Source organism: Dromiciops gliroides, chromosome 3 (genome assembly GCF_019393635.1).
Source record: "Dromiciops gliroides isolate mDroGli1 chromosome 3, mDroGli1.pri, whole genome shotgun sequence".
Taxonomy (NCBI): Eukaryota; Metazoa; Chordata; class Mammalia; order Microbiotheria; family Microbiotheriidae; genus Dromiciops; species Dromiciops gliroides.
Genome location: NC_057863.1, coordinates 63121999 through 63147534, shown reverse-complemented (window position 1 = coordinate 63147534; position 25536 = coordinate 63121999). Strand labels below are relative to the sequence as shown.

At 40.5% G+C, this 25536-nt stretch overlaps 1 protein-coding gene across 2 annotated transcripts in view; it reads right to left on the bottom strand.

Moving 5' to 3' along the window:
* WDFY1 (WD repeat and FYVE domain containing 1) overlaps positions 1-24149 on the bottom strand; it is a 58007-nt gene extending 33858 nt beyond the window's left edge. Inside the window, exons 1-2 of one of the 2 annotated variants that reach the window (XM_043995060.1) lie at positions 23932-24149; positions 1112-1179 (exon numbers count right to left, since the gene is read on the bottom strand). In XM_043995060.1, coding sequence (XP_043850995.1) covers positions 1112-1179; positions 23932-24068 — 205 coding nt within the window. In that variant the 5' untranslated portion in view covers positions 24069-24149. Of the gene's footprint in view, positions 1-1111; positions 1180-23564; positions 23671-23931 lie in introns of those variants that run through there. The other variant, XM_043995061.1, reaches the window with a different exon arrangement.
* Between the last annotated feature and the right edge of the window lie 1387 nt (positions 24150-25536).

Below are 25536 nucleotides of genomic sequence, written 5' to 3'. Positions count from 1 at the left end.
AGACCTGAGTTCAAATCTGGACTCAAGACACTTACTAGCTGTGAGACCCTGGGCAAGTCACTTAACCTGTTTTCTCTCTTTTTTTTGTGGGGCAATGAGGGTTAAGTGACTTGCCCAGGGTCACACAGCTAGGAAGTGTCAAGTGTCGGAGGCTGCATTTGAACTCAGGTCCTCCTGACTCCAGGGCCGGTGCTTTATCCACTGCGTCCCCTAGCTGCCCCACTTAACCTGTTTTCTCATCTGTAAAACAGCGATGATAGCAGCACCTACTTCCCAGGGCTGTTGTAAGGATCAAAGAGATAATGATTGTAAGGTGCTTAGCACAGCACCCGGTCAAGAGTAAGTTCTATATAAATATTAGCTATTACTATACTTATTAAATATCAAAATACCAACAAATACCTCCCAAAAATAGCCCTCAAGAACCAAGCCTACGAAGCATTCGACATCTACAGACTGGCTATTTTCAATATTGACCACCTAAGGTGTCAGGGCCCGGTCACACTGGGAGATTTTCTTGTATTCAACTAGGACAGGCATTTAATGCTTGCACAACTTTCAGCTGTGCTTAGGGCCTCACTAAAAGATCAAATCTTGCATGTGAAGGGAATAATCTCTTCTAAGCCTACTATGATTAATGAGATACTCCCCAAATTTTACTTTGTAACTAAACCTCTTTTAATTTCTGAAAACCTCACTATATTATTTAACCTCATTGAACCTGACAGTTTCCTCATCCATAAAATGGGGGGGGGGGGTCGGGGAACACGAGGGGTGGTTTACATGACTCCATGGTTCCTTCCAATTCTAACATTCTATTATACACTAAGTAAAATAGGTGAAAGCACAGTGACCCTATTTTTATAACAACCGCCTTGCCCATTATTGAGTTAAGTTTGACATATCAATTAAAGTATATGTAAGAGAGGGAAATGAACAACCAGAAAAAATGTTTTGCTTAAAGCTCTTTTAGACACAAGCACTCAAATCCAAAAGTGTTGCAAGGGCTATAAGATATTTATGAAATTCGGGAGGTGTCCTAGAACTCACACAGGACTATCTGTCAGAAACCTGGGCCCTGAAGTTACCCCAAACAACAAAGTATACTTACATGCCATCGTGTGGTAAATGCTGGGCCAGTACTGACCACTGTCTCGTTTCAGCCATACCCGGATTGTTCTGTAGAGACAGAGAGAGGAAGGAAGGTGAGTCTACACGGACACTGTCCAGAATAGTCTCATCTCTTGGGGTAGGGGGAAAGAGTTTCTTGAATGCCAAGCTATGGAACTTGATTTTTTTTAGTACCTAAGACATTATTATAAAAGTATTTTAGTGTCTGGAACATAGTGGGTGCTTAATAAATACTAGCTGACTATCTTTACCGTCCTTAATTGTTCCTTGATAAGGTGTTAGAGAGTAATCATGCATAAAAATGGAGTGTTCCTAAAACTGACTACACATTTGTATTTTCTGCTTGTACCAAATCTGAGTGTGATGCTTTTCTGGTCATCTTTCAGCCTATAAATAAGGAAGGACTTCCTTCAAGTTTTAGTATTCTGGGACCTGGTGATCAAGATTGTGTTCACGGCATGAATACATTTATCCTACTCTCAGAAACAGCCTGGTAAATGAAAACACTGGAGTGAAAATGCAGAAACCTGAGTTCTAGTCATTTTATTATATGTGTTAGTCACCACATCAAAGAGCTGAGAGACAGGTTATAACAATAACAACAAGAAGTTACAGTTGAGGAAGTATGGTTGCACTCAGGTTAAATAACTGCCCAGGATCAGGCAACAAATAACAGGGACTATTCAATTAGAGCTGACACATGCTGTGTACCTTGGACAAGACCCAAAAATATTTTGTGTCTGTGCTCTTGTTTGTATGGTGATGATATATACCTGCCCCATTTACCTTTCTGTGAAGATACAATAAGATATAAAAAAGTGTACATGATGAGATAATATCAATGAAATTAAAGCCCATGGAAGTCCAGGCTCAATACACAGTCCCTTTTTTAAGGACCTTATGATTGAACACAGCTGGCCAGGCTCCAACACCCATCTCTAAGAATCCGTTCCTAATCTGTAAAATGGAGATGCTGCCCTACCTACCACAAAGAATGTTGTTGTAAAGACAATATCTATGAAAGCAGTTGTCAATACTATCCAAATGTAAGGCAGAATAATTTTGTGTGTGTGTACACTAATAGACACTCATTTAGAGGGCATGTCTAGGGTTTCTGAGATCTGAAGAGTATATCCGGATTGAGCTTTATATTGAGTATATTATTATACCTTATTTCTAGGAATTCCAAGGTACATCCCATTGGAAATTAACAAACTTCATTCTAGGGTCCAAATAAATCTTCCAAGACTTTGGTTAATGTAAATTTGTACCCCACAAGCTAACTGCCTCAGAGTAGACTAACAGAATTTCACTCCTGAATCTTCAAAACCAAGGACCAGACTCCAGATGAGGTGACCCAATGGCCCAGCCTGAGCACCTGGCCTCTCTCCTGATAATTACAGCAAATAATTTAATCTCACTTGAGTTAGAGAAGTTTCTTGAGATTCTGAGAGTTGTTAAAAGATTTAAGCAATTTCATTTAAGCACAGCATTATAAGAGACGATTTTCATGAAAATATGCCAAGAAACTTAAGGCTTTAAAAGTCTTTTGCTTCCTGGGGTTTCAGAAACCCTACATAATTTGGTTTCTAAAGTGAATGACAAACTAATAACAAGTAATATCTCGACTCCTCTCCCCAACCCCATTATTCTCTGAGACAGCCTTCTTTGTCAAGAGTAAACAGGGGCAGCTAGGTGGCAGAGTGGATAGAGCATTGGCCTTGGATTCAAGAGGACCCGAGTTCAAATCCAGCCTCAGACACTTAACACTTACTAGCTGTATGACCCTGGGCAAGTCACTTAACCCCAATTGCCTCACCAAAAAAAAAAAAGAGTAAACAGGTGCCAAACACGTATGACAGAGGTTCTCACCTGTTTTTCAGTCTCTTTGTCCCTTGGCTTTCAGTTAACCTTCCTAAGCCCTCCTTTGAGATAGAAAGAAAAAAATTCTACAGACAACAAAATAGATGAACTAATTTCAGTAGGATAATAAAGCTATTTGCCAACTATTCCTTTTGTGCCCCCTTGACAAGTTCCTCATGCCCCTTGTGTGCATTAGGGTGGAAACCCCTGGCCTGTGCTTTTGATTCTATCTCTCCTCCCTCTTCTTAAGATATAGTTCGGGGGCAGCTAGGTGGCACAATGGATAGAGCACTGGCCCTGGATTCAGAAGGACCTGAGTTCAAATCCAGCCTCAGACACTTGACACTTACTAGCTGTGTGACCCTGGATTAGTCACTTAACCCCAATTGCCTCACCAAAAACAAACAAATAAATAAATAAATGGAATTTCTCTTTGGGGCAGCTAGATGGCACAGTGGATAAAGCACTAGCCTTGGATTCAGGAGGACCTGAGTTCAAATCTGACCTCAGATACTTGACACTTACTAGCTGTGTGACCCTGGACAAATTACTTAACCCTCATTGCCCCGCAAAATAACAAAAACACAAACAAACAAACAAACAGCTCTCCCCTTCTCCACTGGCTGCTTCTGTTTGTCTATCATCTTTCGGTTAGAAGGTATGTTAATAATATGTTTCATTACTGGTACTCTGGAACAGTGCTTGGTCATTTCATTTAGCAGAGTTCTTGAGTCTTTATAAGGCTGTTATGGTATAATTTTTTTTCTCCTGGTTCAACTCACTTCACTAAGGATCAGTTCATAAGTGTCCCCAGGTTTCCCTGAAACTGACCCTACAACAAACACAATAATATTCTATTATATTCTTATATCCTAATTTGTTCATCACTGCCCAACTGACATTCCCCTTTCCTTCAAAAGAGCTGATATAGGTATATCTGATAGATATAGCTGATATGTCACACAACCATATATATATATATATATATATATATATATATATATATATATATATATATATATATATATATATATACACACACACACACATATATACATATATATAAATGTAAATATATATACGTTTGTATGTACGTGTATGTTTGTGCATCTGTATACATACACTGACACATAGCTTCTCTTTGGAGTAAAGATCTATTCCCAGTTTAGTGACTTTTTGAGCATAAGTTTAAACCACTTTGCACAATGGTTAGACCAATTGTGCATTAATGTGCCTATTTTCCCACAGGCCCTCCTGTATTCATCTTTTTTCCTTGTTAGTTATCGCCAATCTGATGCCAACTCCCTTCTTTTAGAGATGAAGGAACTGAGAACTGGAAGGCTTGCAACCTAACCAAGGTCACAAGGACTTTCAGAGCTGAGTTAGGAATCAAACCCAGGAGTACTCTGAATCTATATTCAATGCTCTTTCTTGCACCCTGGAGTGCAAGTACCATATTTCAGGATAAAAAGGCAGAAAAATTCTAAGACTTCAGTAAAACTTTCCAGATTAAAAACATACCCTTAGATATTCAGTGATTTCAAAGTAAGGGTGGTCACAGGGTACAGTATCAAAAATATGTTGGAAATGGGCAGCTAGGTGTCACAGTGGATAAAGCAAAGAGCCTAGATTCAGGAGGACTTAGTTAAAATCCAGCCTCAGACACTTGACACTAGCTGTGTGACCCTGGGTAAGTCACTTAACCCTCATCACCCTGTAAAAAAATAAAAATAAAAAGAGGGCAAACAGAATCATAATTTGGGGTAAAAGTACCAACTTCAGGGCATAAACCTCTTATATTAGCCCAATACAACGTTTGTACAGGTCACTCCCATGGTAGGCTGTTGAGCGGCTTCCCGGTGTCAACTTGAATTTTAAATGAAAACAATCAATACAACAAAAAGGAGGTCTTCAATTAGGGCAAGTGAATAGTAGCTCCCAGTGCCACACAGCAAGAGCTGGGGTACTAAAGGAGGGGACTGCAAAAAAGGTTTACATAAGGAACTAATGCAGACAGAATGACTAGGCTACTGCTGGGAGGGGCTGGGCAACAGGCTACTGCTACTGCTACTGCTGGGCACAGTTTCACAAGGTGAGGTGCTTAGCATAACAATCAAAAATCCATAAAGAAAGCCTGAAAATGTCCAGAAGAGAAAATCTGGGAAATCTACAAAAATATCAGAGGCTGGAAGTGACAATGCCTGGTCAGCCCCAGCATTGGCCTGGGAAAGAGACAGGGTCGGCTTCAGGCAGTTCCAGGCTGAGTGAGCAACTTTCTCAGTTGCTCCTTGCCTTCCATATCTATAACAACTCGGTCACAAGATCTTTTAGTTCCCTCATACTTCTCCACTGTCACTGATACCTGCCCTATTCCACACCCTCCTCATTTTACACCCAGATTATTGAATAGCTCCAAGGTTGACATCCTTGACTCACCTCCTCCCCTCTAAATTATCTAAATCATCACTTTCAAGAAGTCATATTGTTCTTAAAGGCCTTCAATGGTTCACTTAGCCCGCTGCTACCAAATGTTCAAGACCTTCTGCCTATGAAAACTGATCATTCTCCAATGACATGGCTAATTTCAGTTAGGCCAGTGTCCTCTCCCATACACTATCCTCATGCTAACAGTTCTACCTCAAAGATCCTCAAAAAAATTGGAACTGGGAATTTAAAATTAAGGCTATTCCCCAAGATGATAAATTCCAGTGTAACAATGTGGTTTGCACATACTTGACAAATAAGAAAAGTGCCAGGGAAACATTAAATACTATCTCTAGAATGTGTTTTCAGTTTAAATCTAATATTGTTTAAATCTGTGATATTATGGTTGGGAAAAGACTACTTGTTTTGGAAACAGAATCTCACACCCACTCATGACTTTATTCTTCCACCCATCTAGCCTAACAACTAACAAACAGAAGGAATTCACATACCTATTAAATGAATGGCTAGATGTGACTGACACAGTGGGAAGAACCACCTTTAATAGGCATCAAAGGTACCAACTGGGCTCTAATTCTTGTTCTGCTATTTTCCAAGTAAGGGGGTTTAGATGAAAATGCAGGAGCCTTATAGTTCTAAAACTCTAAATTCTATGAATGTATGACCTCTCCCTTTCCCTTTCCCAATAATTCCAAAATTTTTTTTAATTCTCCCATAAATCCTCCCAGATTAACTCCAACATACCCAGGTCATTCCTAAAACTCCTGGGAAATGACTGTTCAACCACCTTAATGAAGGTCTGCAAAGCAGTTTTCAGTTGGTTTGCTTATCAACAATCAAATTACACATACACACACACACAGAGTAATGTGGAATTCTACATTACTAATAAGTATAATAAAGAATGGTAAGTAGCATTCTTACAGAGGTAATAAAAACTCCAGAGAAAGCTGTCTTTAAAAGAAAGTCAGGGGGCAGCTAGGTGGTGCAGTGGATAAAGCACCAGCCCTGAATTCAGAAGGACCTGAGTTCAAATCCAGTCTCAGATGCTTGACACTTACTAGCTGTGTAACCCTGGGCAAGTCACTTAACCCTCATTGCCCTGCAAAAAAACAAAAACAAAAACAAAAACAAAAAAGAAAGTCAGATTTTAAAGGTCAGCTATGTGGCAGAATGGATAGGGCTGAGACTGGAAAGGAAGACCATTTCAAATCTGGCTTCAGACACTTAGTAGCTGTATGATCCTGGGCAAGTCACTTACCCTGCTGGCCTCAGTTTCTTCAGCTGTAAAATGGGAACAGCACCTGCCTCTCAGGGTTGATGTGAAGATCAAATATGATAATATTTGTAAAATGCTCAGCACAGTGCCTGGCACACTGTAGGCACAATATAAATTGCAGGTATTACTTATTACAGCAATCAACCATCAATTTATAATATATATCATGGTCAGACGCTTTTATTATCTATCAAATGATCATGTTAGTATACAAAAATATTTATAGCTGCTTTTTGTGGTGGTAAAGAATTGGAAACTGAGAGGATGCCCATCAATTGGAGAATGGCTGAACAAGTTGTGGTATATGAATGTAATGGAAAACTATTATGCTGAAAGAAACGATGAGCAGGAGGAGTTCAGAGAAGGACTTACATGAACTGATGCTGAGTGAGATGAGCAGAACCAGGAGAACATTGTACACAACATTGTGTGATGATCAACTGTGACAGACTTAACTCTTCTCAGCAATACAATGATCCAAGATAACTCCAAAGGACTTATGATGGAAAATGCTCTCCACATCCAGAAAAAAGAACTGTGGAATCTGAATGCAGATTGAACCATACTGTTTTTACTTTTGGTTTTGTTTTTTCTTTTTTGAGGTTTTTCCCTTTTGTTCTGGTTCTTCTTTCACAATATAACTAATGCAGAAATATGTTTAATATCAGACTGCTTGCTATCTTGGGGAACAGGAAGGGAAGGGAGAGAGGGAGAAAAACTTGGAACTAGAAATCTTATAAAAACAAATGTTGAAAACCAACTCTACATATAACTAGAAAATGATAAAATACTTTTATGATAAAAAAAATGATCATGTTAGGAACCAAATAAATCTCTAAGATTCCCTTCCCACAGTTCAATTTTCCCTTTAATGTTTTGATCTTTATACACTTGACCATAGTTCTATTTTATTTTCCCTTGATGCTTATTCAAATTTTATTTGGTAAAGGATGATTTTCCTTGACTCTGGTCCTACAGTAGGAATTGCAAAATCTAAAAAAAAAACGAAAATGTCCTTGAGACTAACTACAACATCACATGCTGTACTCATCCTGTTAGAAAAGTTGCTTTGAAACAAGAGAGTGGCATTTTTCCCAGAAGGAAAAAAAAAAAGAAGAAGGGTCATATTTTTGGCAGGTCCCAGAAGATAACAGACTTAGGGACATAAGAACCCTCTCATTTTACAGATGACAACACTAAGCCCCAGGGAGACAGAGTATCTGGTCCACGGTCACACTAGTAGCAATAGTCAGAGGGAGGATTTGAACTGAAGTCTTCTACCCCCAGGACCTCCTCAGAACACATGGTTCTCACATTTCCATAACCTACCATCCCCCTAGAAGATCCCTACAATCAAGTCCACCTTCCCAATTAGAAAAGAATGCTTGCATACATCCACAATATGTTTCTGGGAAAAGCCTAGCATCTCTTTATATATCATAATGGCCCCCAAATAAGGCAATTTTTTTTTTCCTTCTCACTCATCTTGCCAGCTTCAAACCCCATTGTACCACCTTGATCATTTAATATCATAAAAAGTGCTCCACTTAAGAGACTAAGTGTTCCACTAAGACTCTTTTAAAAAATTTCTAATAATAAAATATTTCTAATTTCTAATAATAAAAATATTTGTCATGTTTTTCAACTATTTCCTTGCCTTCTTAAGTACAGCCCACAGCATACAATTTAACCTTTTCTTGATACCTGTCACCATGATTAACATCCATTACTGTCCATCATTACTGTCCTTAATTTAACACTCCAAAGGCAAAGATGTCAAACACAGCCCACAAAACTCCCAAACAAGGCTTGAAGCAGACTAAAATATAGTTTCTTTCAAATTTTAATGTGTTGATGTGTTCATAAAAAAGAGAAATATATAATAAACGTGTGGTTTTCTTAGTCAATATGCAGCCTACAGGGGCCCTTACATACAGTTTAGTGGTTCTTGGATTGGGAACATTTATTTGGCCCTGAACTCTTTGGGGCTAACATCCTGGTTCTAAACTATGTTCTGCCTGTAAGTCATCTCTGAGGATAAGGGAAGAAGTAAGACTAGGCTGTTATTCTTTCCTTATTAGAGAAAGAAAGGAAGGTCCAACTTCAAATCTATTTTCTGTACAGATGATTCCCACCGTACAGAATCCCACAAAGCTGCAGGTAATCAGGTAATGTCACAAATATGGTTAAATCTGTTTCTTTTTTGAAGACCAAGTCAGAATCTGGGAGACAAAGAGATGGATTTTGTTAGCACCTTCTCCAGTAAACTTACTGTGCTGATTTGCACTATCCCTAAATATAAAGAATGATTCTGCTTAGGTTTTGCCGCTTTGGAGAACATTTTGCCTAGAGGTGAGTCTATTAATGACCACCTACAAGACATTTCTCCAGGAGGGGTGAAGAACTTACTTTGCTGACAAATATAAATGAATCTAGAAATAGATCCCTTCCTTTAAAAAGCCACACATGTGCTCTTATTTATCTCTCCAATTCGGGCAAGAAGGGAGTTCCGAAGGGCCAGACTAGGCCCTGTCGGTCATCAGAACTTCTGTCCAATAGAGCAGGCTCCAATATGCTCTGAGCTCCCTTGTTGAGCCTTTCCAAAAGATGCTTCAAAGTAATCCTGCAAACCCACAGCTCCACCTGAGGACAATAATCCATGTCCTAGAGCAGTTTCTTTCTTTCTTCTCTCCATCCCTCTTTCATTTGTTATTCCTTGAAAGCTGAAAAATTCCTCTGGCCCACAATCCAAAACAAATGTGTGTTAAATTCTGCTTTGAATAAGCTCTGAAAAGGCCAAAACAGGAAAACTAAGTTCAAAAGGAAAAGACTTTGTTTAAAAGGTAGTTCACTGCGAAAGCCTTTATATCCTTACATTTGTTTTTCCCAAGTACCACCTGATAAGCACCATAGCACACTCTAGAAAATCCAGAGTAACAACTCCCAATTCTTCCTGCATTAAGCAAACAGGCCCAGGTGGCTGAAAAAGAACCAGGCTCCTACTCCCGCTGCACACTCAGCCAAAACAATCCCTGAGTATTCATCCAATAAAAGCTATAATCCCTAATTAAAGCAGTACCACTTCTGTGCTCCATTTAAGGAAGTTGTGTCTAACTACAGTATTCCACAAGGAAATGCCATCTGCTCCGAATGAATGTTTTATACTTAAGAATAACTAGGACTCTGCTTCCATGATATATTTTATAACTGAGCAACAACATTAGTATTTACTATCATCCAAGCAAAGATCACAAAGCACATACTGACTTATAACAATGAGTAACACTTCAGTTCTTTCTTGAAGTACATTAACTCTGCCCATTGTACACAGAAGCCAACATCCAAATACACAGCAAATGGCTAAGAATTGGAAATCAAAGGAATGCCTATCAATTGGGGAATGACTAAACAGGCTGTGGTATATAATGGTAATGGAATATTATTGTGCTATAAGAAATGACGGGGCAGCTAGGTGGCGCAGTGGATAGAGCACCGGCCCTGGAGTCAGGAGGACCTGAGTTCAAATCTGGCCTCAGACACTTAACACTTACTAGCTGTGTGACCCTGGGCAAGTCACTTAACCCCAACTGCCTCACTAAAATTAATTAATTAATTAATTTAAAAAAAAAAAAAAAGAAATGACAATCAGGATGATTTCAGAAAGGCCTGGAAAGACTTGCATGAACTGATGAATAGTGAAGTGAACAGAACCAAGAGAACATTGTCCAGAGACAGCAATATTGTTTGATCAAGACCTGTGGATGATTTAACTATTCTCAGCAATACAATTATCCAAGACAATTCCAAAGGACTAATGATGAAACATACTATCCACCTCCAAAGAAAAGAACTGATATTGATAGAACACAGACTGAAGCATGCTATTTTTCACTTTCATTTTTTCTCTTTTATTCAAGTTTTCTTGTACAATATGACTAATATAGTAATGTTTTACATAATCGTACATGTATAACCCATATTTGATTGCTTACCTCCTCAGGGAGGGAGAATTGGAGGGAGGGAAGGAGGGCTAAAAATTGGAACTCAAAACTATAAATAAAAATGTTTGTTAAAAAAAAAAGACACAGCAAAAAAAGTCCTTGCTGAGGAATTATTAGGCATGAATCTCGGTTATCATACAAGCTTACCTTTCTGCCTAATTCTAGACAGCAGGAATACTACCCCCATCCTCACCCCAAGATGCCAATGACTCTTTTTATAACTCTGGGCCTGTTACTTTACCTCAGCTTCCTCATTTGTAAAATGAGGAGAATGATATTAATTGTCTAGATTTTTAAAAAAGAAAATCAGACTTAATAAAGTATTCTCAGAGAATTTGAGAGAAGTTCAAAGTTAATGAAAATGCTATTTTCAGCCTGATAAACACAACTAAGTGTGGCTCCCTCTTCTTTCCTTCTAGTCACACACTCTTGTGAAACCAAAGCTCCTAGATCCAAAGCAAATTTATTGAGCCTTGATCTGAATAATATCTAAAGTCAAAGGCAGACTAAATTTTTAAAAAGTTTTAAAAGGCAGCTCATCCTGAAAGTTCCCACTACAGTACTTTTCAGAAGAAAACTATGTCTTGTGTATGAGTCTTTGAGTTACCAACACCTACCATACGCTGTAGTTTATAGACAGAACTGCATAAAATCAGTGGTTCATTAAAAAGTCTTCCCCTCGATATTTTTTCTTTTCTTTTCCTTTTTCTTTTGCACAAACAAGAAGTTCCACTCTGATGCCTCACTGCGGTCTATGCTGGGTATCGCAGCCACTGGTAGAGCAAAACGGTGCCTTAATGATTTCTTCAGCAAGCTATCTGTCATATACATGTTAAGATGATACAAGATTCCTTGAAATTTAAGAGATGATTCTGTTTCATGGTTCTGTGATTATTAAAAGTAAAAAGAGGGGCAGCTAGGTGGCACAGTAGAGAGAGCACCGGCCCTGGATTCAGGAGGACCTGAGTTCAAATCTGACCTCAGACACTTGACACTTACTAGCTGTGTGGCCTTGGGCAAGTCACTTAACCCCAACTGCCTCACCAAAAAAAAAAAAAGTAAAAAGATACCAAACAGGGACCCTCCCCAGAGATCTTCTCAACAGCTGCCTTGCCACCAAGACCAGAAACTATACCCTGAGGATTTAACTTTTCCCCCTCTGGATATCTTCTGCAGATGTTCTGTATGTATATAACTAGCTAATGACATCACATGTTGTCTCCCTCAATAAAATGTAAGTTCCCTGAGGGAAAGAGCTGGGTTTTTTTTCTTTTCCTTTTTTTCCTTTCCCAAATTCCCACAGTTTAACAGCATGCCTAGCATATAGTAAGGGACACAGGGAATGGAGTCAAGCTTTCACTGGCGTAGGGAACTTCCAGATGAAGCAACCAATCAGTGGCATTGGGTCAGCACTTGATCTACATAGCCAGCCTCAGAGAGCCCCCTAGGAGACTAAGAGAAAGTCAAATGAGCTGCCCAGTGTCCTCCAGAGACAAAACTCAAACTGGCTCCAAGAGCAGCTGCCCGTTCATTTTTACCACACTGCCTCTCACACCAAAGTAAATGTAAAATAAATGTTTGTTGATTGACTGACTGGATGAATGGATGGTCCATATGAGAGGTTCATCAATACATCTTAGGTGGTAGAAGATGAGCAATAAAAACTGACCCAGATTTGAACAAGAGGAAAATGGTTTGGGCTGCAATTGTGAAATTTCAGTTTTCAATGATCTCAATCTTCTCTTCCAAAAAAGTCATAGTTGTAATACCAATGTACATCTGGGGAAAATATATGGCTATGAAGCATGCCACTGAATAATTAAGGCTTCAGGTTACCAAATAGCAATAGAGAATTACATGGCAGACTTCAGTAGGCCATCAGACATTATTACCCAAAAGAAGTTAGCATAAAAATATTTTTGGAAAAAAGTGTACAAAAGGAAAAGGCAGGGGCAGCTAGATGACGCAGTGGATAGAGCACCAGCCCTGGAGTCAGGAGTACCTGAGTTCAAATCCGGCCTCAGACACTTAACACTTACTAGCTGTGTGACCTTGGGCAAGTCACTTAACCCCAATTGCCTCACTTAAAAAAAAAAAAAAAGGAAAAGGCAGAAGACCAGTAATGTAATAAATACAATGAGCCGTTCATGAATTCCAAAATTATCCTTACAACATTAAGAGATATATAGAGGGGGCAGCTAGGTGGCACAGTGGATACAGCACTGGCCCTGGATTCAGGAGAACCTGAGTTCAAATCCAGCCTCAGACACTTGACACTTACTAGCTGTGTGACCCTGGGCAAGTCACTTAACCCCAATTGTCTCACCAAAAAAAACCAAAATACATTAATGAGATATAGAGAGGAAGGCCTCCAACAAACTCTTGAGAATGTATAGAAGAACACGGATAAGAGACAGAAAGAAGGCATTGATGGGCTGCAGACTCTAAATTTGGTGAGACCATAGGTCTCTACTTCCCACTTAAATCAGCTGCACTCTTTTGTTTGTCTAGGTGGGTAACTTTCAGAATCATCCAAGAAAAGACCTCATAAGCCATCTATTCTAACCCACGTCTGAGGAGATATAGGGAGAAAATGAAGAAAAACAAATTAACAAACTGTATGGTATGAGAAACATGTTGGCTTGGGGCAGCTAGGTGGCGCAGTGGATAGAGCACCGGCCCTGGAGTCAGGAGGACCTGAGTTCAAATCCAGCCTCAGACACTTTACACTTACTAGCTATGTGACCCTGGGCAAGTCACTTAACCCCAATCGCCTCACCAAAAAGAAAGAAAGAAAGATGTTGCCTTTAACGAAGTTTCTGATAGATTAGAAAATGCTACCAAAAATTGCCATTATATTATGTTGTTTCAGACCAAGGATACCAGAGAAACACACACAAGTCAGTCCCTGATACTGCATAGAAGGGCTCTGGAAATTACCAGCACTGGATTAACTATTACTTGGCACACAGAAGAGCAGCATTTTTCTTCTGGCACATGGCTCAACTACTACAGCTCTCCACCAAAACGGAGAAAGGAAACACATCCACATTTGAGTAAGGCATTACAAATGTAGTTTTAAAAATCTTTAATTCCCTTTGGCAACATGTTTTAGCTCAATGCACATTCCTTTTTATGATGGAATTCAGGCCAACAGTGAGAGCAACACTTTCTCATTACCACATACATGCCTGTGCCCTAACCTAAAGGCCATCAATTTAAGGTTGGAAGGGGCTGGAAGATCCTTTGTACCCAACTCTCTCAGATGACTGAGGTCTGGGAACTGCAGTGATTTGCCCAATATCACGCACTGAGTGAGTAGTGGAGCAGGGACTGACATCCAGGTTTGCAGACTCCAAAGAATGTTCCTTCTGCAGAGACATATTCCCTTGGAGCACAGTTACTAATGGACATATCATTACCTCCATCTTAGATTAAGAGTCATCTTCTTTTGTTTCCCAAGGCTTTGCACGTTATCACTAATAAATGGTTGCTGAAGTTAAACTGAACGGACCCCACATGTAGCTCTGAAAAATTATCAGATTATATTCTTCGGGGTCTGTAAATTCTACTATTTCTTTCCCAACTAATCCTAAAATACTGAAATAAGGCAATTCAATCTTTTTCTAATAGCAGATGCACTCAACATCCCCTGCAGATTCTAAACAGAAAGGAAATAAACAATACGTATCATTTATGTCTGGAACAATACCTTATTTCTTTCTAACTTTGGGCACCTTTTTTTTTTCAGGGCTCCTCTCCAAGGTTTCTTAAGGACCTCTGGTCCTGTTTAAACATGATCTTGATTAATCAAATCTTTTTTTCCTCTTCTACACCAGGAAGAACAATTTTTCTCACTTTGTCACTCTCCCCCAGGAACACAGAGGAGACTGTACAAATTCAGCAGCCTTGTGGTTTCTGTACCATGTCATCCTAAACAATACTACACAATGTTAGCAATTGCTATGCTCATCCGTGCAAGTTCAATTCATGAAACAGCAATTTCTTTCAAGTTTTTTTCTCCCTTGTATCAAAGAAAACACTAGTGAATGAATTCTACATGCTAAAAAAGAAAAAGAAACTCATTTTGACATTTTTTTTTGGTGAGGCAATTGGGGTTAAGTGACTTGCCCAGGGTCACACAGCCAGTAAGTGTTAAGTGTCTGAGGCTGGATTTGAACTCAGGTACTCCTGACTCCAGGGCCGGTGCTCTATCCACTGCACCATCTATAGCTGCCCCCAGCAACTCATTTTGAAAGAGAAAGTTCAGCTATACTGATGGAGGAAAAAGAAACTCAACTCAATTTCTATTCCCTGCTATCCTATGTTAAAGAGAAAATAGGTAGCCCAAAAAGGTGAAAAGTAAGAAGTATGAAGTCACTGATTTGATTGCAAGTAGGTTTCCAGTCACTTAGTCAGAGGTTGTTAATCATTCTTATATTTAGATTTAAATTACTCTGATGCTAAGTATACTTAAATGATCTCAGCAATTTTTACTGGGTGACCCAGGTTCCTGTAATGCCTCTAGGAAAGTTGGGTAATTAGTTTTCTACCTGAAAAGATTTTTTTTTTTAATTTAAGAGATCACTTCCTGCTTCTGGTATCCTCACTGCTAACAGTCAATTCTATTTCAACATTTATTAAGCACTTGCTATTTGCAAAGCACTGTGTGAGGAAATGGGATATAAAGCTAGCTATAACAGATCCGGATTTCATGAAACTCACAATCTAATAGAAGTGAGGGAAAGAGGTCAGTGAATAACTGTTAATACCACAGAGCTCAAAGGAAAAAGAGAAAGGACCCCCATTACCGCATACACAGCATTCTTTTTTGATAAGGGAGCCAAAATCAAACAAATGTTGAAGGAAAAAAGAGAATAACCCTTGACAATTTCCAGCTAAAAGCTGTCTGAAATGAGTCATCTCTGCTGCAGATCTATCCAGTCCTTCAGACAGAGGCTGTCCACGGTAAAAACCAGTCTGAGGTCATGTGGGCCCCAAAATGTCCAATCTGTGATCAAAACAACTGAGACAGAGCTCTGAGCCAGTAACTATTTGTTGAGAAGACCCCCACCCCCTTAATGAATAGGCCCTCAGATATTCCTCATGATCTGAGATGCCCCTTTTTCCAGGGCCCTGGTTTTGCAGTGTTTGGCAAGATGATACAGATGATGCAGAGTAAAATATAGGATCTCACTGGCTGACAGACCTATACCTTGACCCTCCAGAATGGCCAGTAGAAAGCATCTACATGGGGAGAAGAATGGACAGGGCGCATGGTCATAGAACAGGAGGGACAGAGAAAGAGAGAGAAACAGACAGAGACAGAGAGAAAGAAGGGGGGAGGGAGAGGGAAAGAAGGTGAAGGACAGAGGGACAAAAAGTAGCTGGGGGATTTTCCATATCATTAAGGATATCTCAGCTACAGTGAGTTTGGTCACTTACTCATTAGGCATAAAGGATAGAGGTCTTTTAGTTAGCTTCCTGTGGTCAAGCCAAGTGAACCTATAACCCATAGTTTAAATAAGTTCACTTGCTTAACCAAAAGGAAGCCAACCGTATCTGATTATCCTTAAATATAAGTTGACTATAAAAGCAACTAACTAAATGTATATTAATAGACAAGTATAACAGAAATAATCACTATCCCTATGGAATCACATTGAACCGAGTAATACTAATTGCAATAAAATAGGGGTTAAATTAGACATTTGACAGACAAGAAAGAAAAATGGATAGTGGCAAAGAATCAAGCTCACTAGAAAGGCTGACATGAAATACATCAGGATGGATGCTTACAAAACACAATCTAAAACCTAAGAAAAGCTGAATCTGAGAATCAACGTATGCTATAAGCCAGAAGTTCTCAACTTTTTGGTCTTTGGACCCCAGTACACACTTTAAATTTCCTGAACACCTCCATCTCACACACAAAGCTTTTACTGGGTGGATTATGTCTACTGATATTTATCATTCTGGAAATTAAAATATCTTAATATTATTATGAAAAATGTCAACCTCTCCAAACACCTGAAGCAGTCTCAAGAACTCCTAGGGACCACACCTAGAGAAGCAATGGTTTAGGCTTTAAATGCTATAGGTCCCTAGAGAGGGACATGGACTGGGGGCTGAAACTAATTTGGAAGAACTCAATGGAATGCTGCCCATAGAGCTTGGATTTAATAAATTTGCTGAACTAAACATGTTAGCATATGGATGGATCTTGAAAGACCAGAAGATCTGGATAGGTAGGAAAAGGGGAGTCCTGGTGAAATTAAACACAATAAGAAAAGGAATATACAAACAGGACTGAACATAGCATGTTCTAGGAGAAAGACAAAACTGTTCTGACCGAAGCATCACATCAAAACTATGCTAGGGAATAATCTGAGCTAAGGCTAGAGATAGAGGGGAGAAAAGATTATGGAAGCCCTTGAAAAGGGGGCGGGGAGGGAGAGTTATGCTTGACATGGGAGGAAGTTATCCAATGAAGGTTCTTATGTGAGAATGAGGCACCATCAAAATGGTCAAGTTTATTCAGGAAATCTGGATTAGAATGGAGAAAAATCTAAACTCTATGAGATTTTCTAAAAGGTTGCTGAAGTAATCCAGGTCCCATCTAAAGACCTAAACATAGTGGTAATGAAAGAAGGGACAATTATTACATATTTCTAAGGAAAAACTGACAAGATTCTAAATATGAGAACAAAGGAATGACAAATGATACTGATTTTGAGCTTCGGTGAGTGGGAACCAGTGACAGAGACAAGGATGTATTCATGAGATCCTTGTAACAGAAACAACCATCTTGAGCCTTGCTGAGATGAAGTAGTGAAAGGAAAAACAAAATGGCTACAAGTTAAACAAGCACCCTAACAATGGTGAAATGAACTCATTTTCTCACAAGTTCCCCCCCTCCTTCCTGTTTTTCATCTTAATTTCTAAACCAAATTTGAATAACATTTTAATTTGTTTCATGAGAACCCAAACAGATTAGAAATCATCAGGACTGGGGCAGCTAGGTGGTGCAGTGGATAGAGCACCGGCCCTGTGGTCAGGAGTACCTGAGTTCAAATCCGGCCTCAGACACTTAACACTTACTAGCTGTGTGACCCTGAGCAAGTCACTTAACCCCAATTGCCTCACTTTAAAAAAAAAAGAAAGAAAGAAAAGAAAGAAATCATCAGGACCTGGTTATAAACTAACAACTTATTAATATCTGTAACTTTCCCAGATCACCACATTGATAGAGCTTCCACCTTTTTTCTAAACACTGTTTTCAGTAGTTTTTTTAACTGCAAAATTTTTCAAACCTATCTCTGTGTAGCAAACAATCACTTGTAATTTAATACGAAAAGGACATTCCTAAGTTTTAGTTTAACACAGATGACTAGAACTCTTAAAAAGATTTTGAAATATGCCAGAAGACAAGAGACTTAAAAAATACATAAATGCTGTACAATGTTCTAAAAAATGTGCAGCCAAATGGGATCTGTCTTTGTTCCACTATTGCCAAACAAAATTGGCTTTCCTGGGGGCGGGTAGGTGGTGCAGTGGATAAAGCACTGGCCCTGGATTCAGGAGGACCTGAGTTCAAATCCAGCCTCAGACACTTGACACTTACTAGCTGTGTGACCCTGGGCAAGTCACTTAACCCTCATTGCCCCCCCCCCAAAAAAAATTTGGCTTTCCTGCAGAGACCTTTGGGCCCATGCTATGCACCCCAACAGCAATTTCATTATAATTACACTGATCTGCAATCTGTATTTTCTTTTTAATCAGAGTAATAGATCTACAGCCTAAAACTTCCTTATCCTCTCTTATAAAGTCTTTACGTACTTTAAATTCCTCCCTTTCTCCAAATGAATACCTGAATCCTTAATTTTTTTTTTTACTTTCAGCATTACCGATGTGCTTTGTTTTTACAATGCTTTCATTTACAGATTACTCTGGCTTGCGAGAGATCTTTGACAGTGACCTCATATAAAAGTTCATGCAATTTTTCATGCCTGTACTTCCTGCCCCTTCTTTGTTCTTGTTGTATTTTTTAAATGTACAGAAATCTATTTTCTCTAGGATCTGTTAACTTCATTAACATAAGGAAATGAAGGTGACCATAAACTTTATCTACTAAAGTCTCAAGAAGTTGTCAGAGGTGTCAACCCCACCAAGGCCAGAACCAGATTAAAATGTAATTAGTAAATGTTTAACAAAACAAATAAAATACAACAAAGGTATTGTTAATTTGTGGTTTTCTAAATCAATATGCAACCCCAGGGATCCATTTCTACCCAATGGCCTCTACAGAAAGGGGAAGAGAGCGGATTAGGACAGTCAAGTGGTTAACTGTGGGAAGCGAGTGAACCACACCGACTCCATCCTGTGACTCAAGTCTGGAGCTAGCTCAGTTTCCTTTCTATTCAATGATGGTTCTAAGCCAGCTTCAATTGTGAGAATTTGCAGAACTGTAAGAAAAGTTAGTATATTGTTTTAACCTAAGCTAGACCACCTCTACTTGCTGCTTAGAGACCCGGGTTATGCTGACCAGAAACCCAGTCAGACCCAAAGATTGATGCAAGTAGTTTTATCACAAGTGTACTTCTCAAGCAATCCATGTCTTTTCTGAAAACCGGTTCATATGTTCACAAACACTTGGGGGGAATGGGACACCATTTTTTCTGATGTCAAAGAATCATACCTGTTCACTCTCCCCCTCCCAATTTGTAAACTCCCCAATCTTTCCTCCAACTAGAAATCAGATTACCTAATGTTGTATCCTGACTGTTTTCTTTAAATTAATTGGTCTTATATGACTGTTCTTAATGTATAAAAGTCTGTCTCCCTTTGTATTCGGGGTCCAGGCCAAAGCTGAAGAAAAATACCTACAGGTCCCAATTTGTTGGGCAATTGACACGCATTGCTTAATAAAGCAATATGCTCGGATGTGTCGAACCTTTTGTTTCCTCAGTCATTTTCTCATTCACCCAACCACATGGAAGTATCAGAGGCAGGACTGGAATGCAAGTCTCTGGGCTCCCAAGACATTATATCATTATATTTCATTATACCACAAAAAGGATTCTAAAAGATAAAGTTATCCAAGGAATAAGTTCTTGTTGCTTCTCAGTTTTGGTGATTGATGTGAGCTGTTGTTTGCCAACCTCCACACCAAGAAAAAGCTAAGTCTAACCACTTAGGTTAATTGTTACATCCACTACATTAATTGCTATATAGAGATACTTAGTAATTACTGTTAATTTACCATTTTAAAAGAATGAAATTCCTACTTTATTTAGGTGACTTAAAACAACAGCAGAACTTTTCAATCACCCTTTTCCCCCAAAAAAGTAAATGGGAGGGGGCAGCTAGGTGGCGAAGTGGATAAAGCACTGGCCCTGGATTCAGGAGTATCTGAGTTCAAATCTGGCCTCAGACACTTGACACTTGCTAGCTGTGTGACCCTGGGCAAGTCACTTAACCCCCATTGTCCCACACACACACACACAAAAAAAGTAAATGGGAGAAGGGGCAGCTAGGTGGTGCAGTGGACAAAGCACCAGTCCTAGATTCAGGAGGACCTGAGTTCAAATCCAGCCTCAGACACTTGACACTTGCTAGCTGTGTGACCCTGGGCAAGTCACTTAACCCCCATTGTCCCACACAAAAGAAAAAGTAAATGGGAGAAGGGGCAGCTAGGTGGTGCAGTGGACAAAGCACCAGTCCTAGATTCAGGAGGACCTGAGTTCAAATCCAGCCTCAGACACTTGACACTTGCTAGCTGTGTGACCCTGGGCAAGTCACTTAACCCCCATTGTCCCACACAAAAGAAAAAGTAAATGGGAGAAGGGGCAGCTAGGTGGTGCAGTGGACAAAGCACCAGCCCTAGATTCAGGAGGACCTGAGTTCAAATCCAGCCTCAGACACTTGACACTTTACTAGCTGTGAGCCTGAGCAATTCACTTAACCTTCATTGCCCCCCTCCCCCAAAGAATAAACACAAGGCGAGTCAAAGATTTTAGCACATTTCCCTGGCAAAATATAGATGAAAGGAATACTCTATTGTCTGCAGCCACCCACTTTACCAGCTTAATTATACTTAGTTTTCTAAATGGACTCACAAGCCCGACTTTCCAAGGTAACAGTGACCAGTGCTGGCCGCCCCCCCACCCAAGTACAAAAGAATTTAATTCCTACAGTCCAATCTTTAGGGTGATCTAGGGAGTGTAGGGGGGAGGTATTTTCTTTCAGCTAAATTGATTAACCCAGTGATCAAAACTGGAAACAGGTGAATGTCTAGAAAGACATACATGCCATGCAAACTGATCACATAGGCTTTAAAGACAACTCCAAATGCAGAGCCGACTGACAGCGGGTTACAAATCTTAGTAGCACAGTAGAACAGGGTCTTAATGAAGAGCTAACAAATGATCATGAATAGCTCTCCTTTAGAAAAAGAGAAAAGCAAAAGACCATTGCACTGGTAGTCAGATTTCAGTGAATCCTAACTCTTCCACTACTAATCTTGTGACTTCAGATAATCTAGTCAACCTCTCTAGCCCTCAGTCTATTCATGTGGAAAATTTGGGTGTTTTATCAGAAGGTCGGACGATTTTGTAATAAGTACTTTAATTCCAGAGTCCAAAAAGTGGACTTTAAGTTCAACACAATTGTTCTACCTTTTCCCTAAATCATTTCAGTCCTTTAGCTCGTTTAAAAGAAAAATAAATTCTTGCTGATAGAAAGAGAAATTAGGTTTCTGGGCAATAAAGCAGAAGTTGCACCCCAAAAAGCTATATAGTTTTGAATAGAAAGTGAGTGGGAAGTCTAGGCAAATCAAGGATGAGGAAGACAATAAAGTCTAGAGGCACAGACTCTCAATTACAGTCAGAATTTATTTATCTTCTCTCCAGCTTTAAAAAGAGGAAAACTGTAGTTCATTTAAGGTCAATGGTTCATAAACTACCAATAGGGGGCAGCTAGGTGGCACAGTGGATAGAGCACTGGCCCTGGAGTCAGGAGGTCCTGAGTCCAAATCTGACCTCAGACACTTAACACTTACTAGCTGTGTGACCCTGGGCAAGTCACTAAACCCCAGTTGCCTCACCAAAAAAACCCAAACCATAAACTACCATTAGTCAATGAACCAATAATGCCATTAAAATCAAAGACAATGAGATTATAAGCAAAAAGAGAGCATCAGGGTGCAAGTTTTAAATCCCCAAATGTGTGGAGTTTATTAAGAAACTGTCCTGGGGCAGCTAGATGGCAAAGTGGATAGAGCACCGGCCCTGGACTCAGGAGTACCTGAGTTCAAATCCGACCTTAGACACTTAACGCTTACTAGCTGTGTGAACCTGGGCAAGTCACTTAACCCCAACTGCCTCACTAAAAAAAAAAAAAAAGAAAAAGAAACTGTCCTTTGACTCAAGAAGTGATGGCCAACTAAAACAAAAGAAAGAACATCAGAACCCTAGAGTACAGTAAGTAGTCCATGAGATCACTGTTGCTGGGCTAAGAAATAAGAGGTTATGTCAAGTGTTTATACAAAATGTCCCTAAAAATTATATACTGCCCTCCCTTAGCAACTAAACAATCACCAGGAAACATTTATCACCATTGCTGCCAGCCAATAATCTGAAATATTCAACAATTTACCAACAGGCAGGTGCCAAACAAGACATTTTGATGAATAGGTATTATCATCCCAGTACTGCTTTAGGGTCCTACAATTCTGACATCATTGAGATCTTTCACTTTTACTTTCCTTCCTTCTTACAGTTCCTGTCCCCTCTCCCCACAAACAGACCTCTGCCAAATCAATCAACAACAAATGAATTCGCTCATACTGTGTGCTGGGCTCACAGAAATATTAAGGTACTGCCCTAATTAGTTTATAATCAAGCTGAGACAAAGGACAAATGTAAGAAGTTAAATATGAACCGAGAGAATGAATTCTTTAATTTTAGATCCAGATGAGGTCCCAAGTTACTACTTGGAAAGATGTGATGACGATAACGACGATGATTATTATTTTTCAACTTTTATTTTCATAGGATTTTTAGTCCCAAATTTTTCTCCCACCTTCCCTTCCCTCCCCCCACCCCAAGACGGAAAGCAATCTGATAGAGGTGATATATGTACAATCACATTAAACATATTTCTGCATTAGTCATATTGTGAAAGGTGATTATTTTTTAAATCGTGTCTTAAAAGGAAAATAACATTTCCTGACCTTTCAGAAACCTCTGGAAGTATTTACAGCCCGTTGTTTTGTGTTTTAAAAAAATAATCCCGAAGTATAAAAACAGCTTTCACTTATATTGCTTTTTAAGGTTTGCAAAGAGCTTCACCTATGTTATCTCATTCCCCCTGACTTCTCCTGAACATGTCATCTCCTTTCTTTTTCCCCGACTACACCGGGCATCCAAGCCAAAGACAAGAGCCGAGAGTGCAGCCCTAGTACTGGAAAGGACCTCAGGGGGCCATCTAATCCAGCGTCCTCCACCGTTTCCTAGAGAAAACTCAAATCTGGGAACTGAAGCTCTCTCATTTGAGAGCAAAAGGTACCACTGTGTCCATAACATACAGTTAGGGACGAGCTCTAGACTCCAGAAGAGCCGAGTTCCATTCCTGCCTCGGATCCTCGCCAGCCCCATGGGCAGGTCCTCTGCCACCGTCTCTTCATCCGTAAAACGGGGAGTGCTAACAGCGACTCCTTGGGACTCCTCACGGGGCTAGGGCTGAGGCGAGGACCAGGGAGGATCACCTAAAGCACTTTTTCTGCAAACAAATAAATAAGACGGCGGGAAGCGCTTTGCAAGCCCTACAAGCGCCGTTGTTAATACCATTATCTCCCTCTGAGACGGAATACATCTCGGTAAGACACGGCTCTCCGGGGCGCCGGGGAAGGGGGCAAAGCCTCTGGAGAGAAGGCACCTGGGAGGAGGTACGGGAGGAAACGGCGCTCCGAGGGCCGGGCACCGACGGCGGCAAGTACCCGGGAGAATTGAAAGGGGCGGAAGCCAGCACCCGGCCCGACCTGAACTTGGGGGCGCCCGGAGGGAGAAGTTCGAGCGCTCCCCGAGGACCGGGGCGGAAGCAGACAAGAGGGCAAGGGGGCGCGGCCCCGGGCTGGGGGCTCCGAGAGGCCGGGCGGCCCGGCCGCGCTCCCCTCCCCCCTCCTCCTCAGCGCCCCGCCCCGAGCTCGCCGACCTGTCCTCGCTGGCCGTGATCACGCCGTCCTCCTTGGGGATGAGGAGCGCCGCGGTGACGGCGTCCTGGTGGCCCTCGATCTTGTTGAGCAGGACCGGGCGGCTGCTCTGCGGCCGCGAGTGGATTTCCGCCGCCATCTTCGCGGCCGCGGCGGCGTCGGAAGCGTCGGGAGCTACGGCGGCGAGCTCCCCTCCTCACGCGGACCGCCCGTCAGCTGACAGCCGGAGATCCTCGGGCCGTAGGCCTGCGAATAGCGGCGCCCGCCGCCGTATTGTCTAGGGATGCTGCGCCTCCGCAAAAAAGGAGCTGGGACTGAGGGGCTGGGGCTAGGCTCCGGGTCCCTGGCCCATTCAGGAAGAATATTCCGAAAAACCTGTATTTCTGGAGGATGTGCTTGTGTGGGAATGGGTAGTCAGTTCCTGAGTATGCCCCTCCCCCTTCCCGGAAAAATTAATACATCAAACAAAAATCCAGGCGGCCCAAATAGGCAACTTTGTTACTACTTTATTACATTTAACACATGTCCTTTTTTAGTAACAAGCCGATTATCTCCCCAAACTCTCCAATCTAGGTTCTTTTTTTTTAAATAAAAGTATTTTATTATTTTCCAGTTACATGTAAGGATAGTTTTCAACATTTGTTTTCATAGGATTTTTAGTTCCAAATTTTTCTCCCACCCTCCCTTCTTTCACTCCTCCCCAAGACGGAAAGCAATCTGATATGGGTTATATATGTACAACCACATTAAACATATTTCTGCATTAGTCATATTGTGAAGAAAGAATTTGAGCACATGGGAAAAACTTCAAAAAAGAAGAGAAAATGGCGCAATAGTAGATACAATATGGTTCAATCCACATTCATAACCCACAGTTCTTTTTTCTGGATGTTGAAAACATTTTCTATGAGTTCTTTGAAATTGTTTTGCATCGTTGCACTGCTGAGAAGAGCCAAGTCTATCGCCATTGTTTATCACACAATGTTGCTCTTACTGTGTACAATGTTCTCCTGGTTCTGCTCCTCTCAGTCAGCATCACTTCATGTAAGTCCTTCCAGGTTTCTCTGAACTCCTCCTGCTCATCGTTTCTTACAGTACAATAGTATTCCATTACATTCATATACCACAACTTGGTTAGCCATTCCCTAACTGAAGGGCATTTCCTAGGTGTCCAATTCTTTGCCACCACAAAGAGAGGGGCTTTAAATATTTTTGTACATGTGGGTCCTTTTCCCTCCTCTATGATCTCTTTGGGATACAGACATAGCAGTAGTACCACTGGTTCAAAGGGTATGAACAGTCCCATAGCCCTTTGGGCATAGTTCCAAACTGTTCTCCAGAATGGTTGGATTAGTTCACAGCTCCACCAACAATGCATTAGTGTTCCAATTTTTCCACACCTTCTCCAACATTTATTATTTTCCTTTTTTGTCATATTAGCCAATCCGATAAGTGTGAAGTGGTACCTCAGAACTGTTTAAATTTGCATTTCCAAAGGAGATCTTGTATAGGCAGAAGAGGGAGAGAATTACTAGGTTAATAACTATGCAAAAAAATGTTTTTAATAGTTCAGGGGGCACAAATAGGGCAATTGTATTATTACTTTT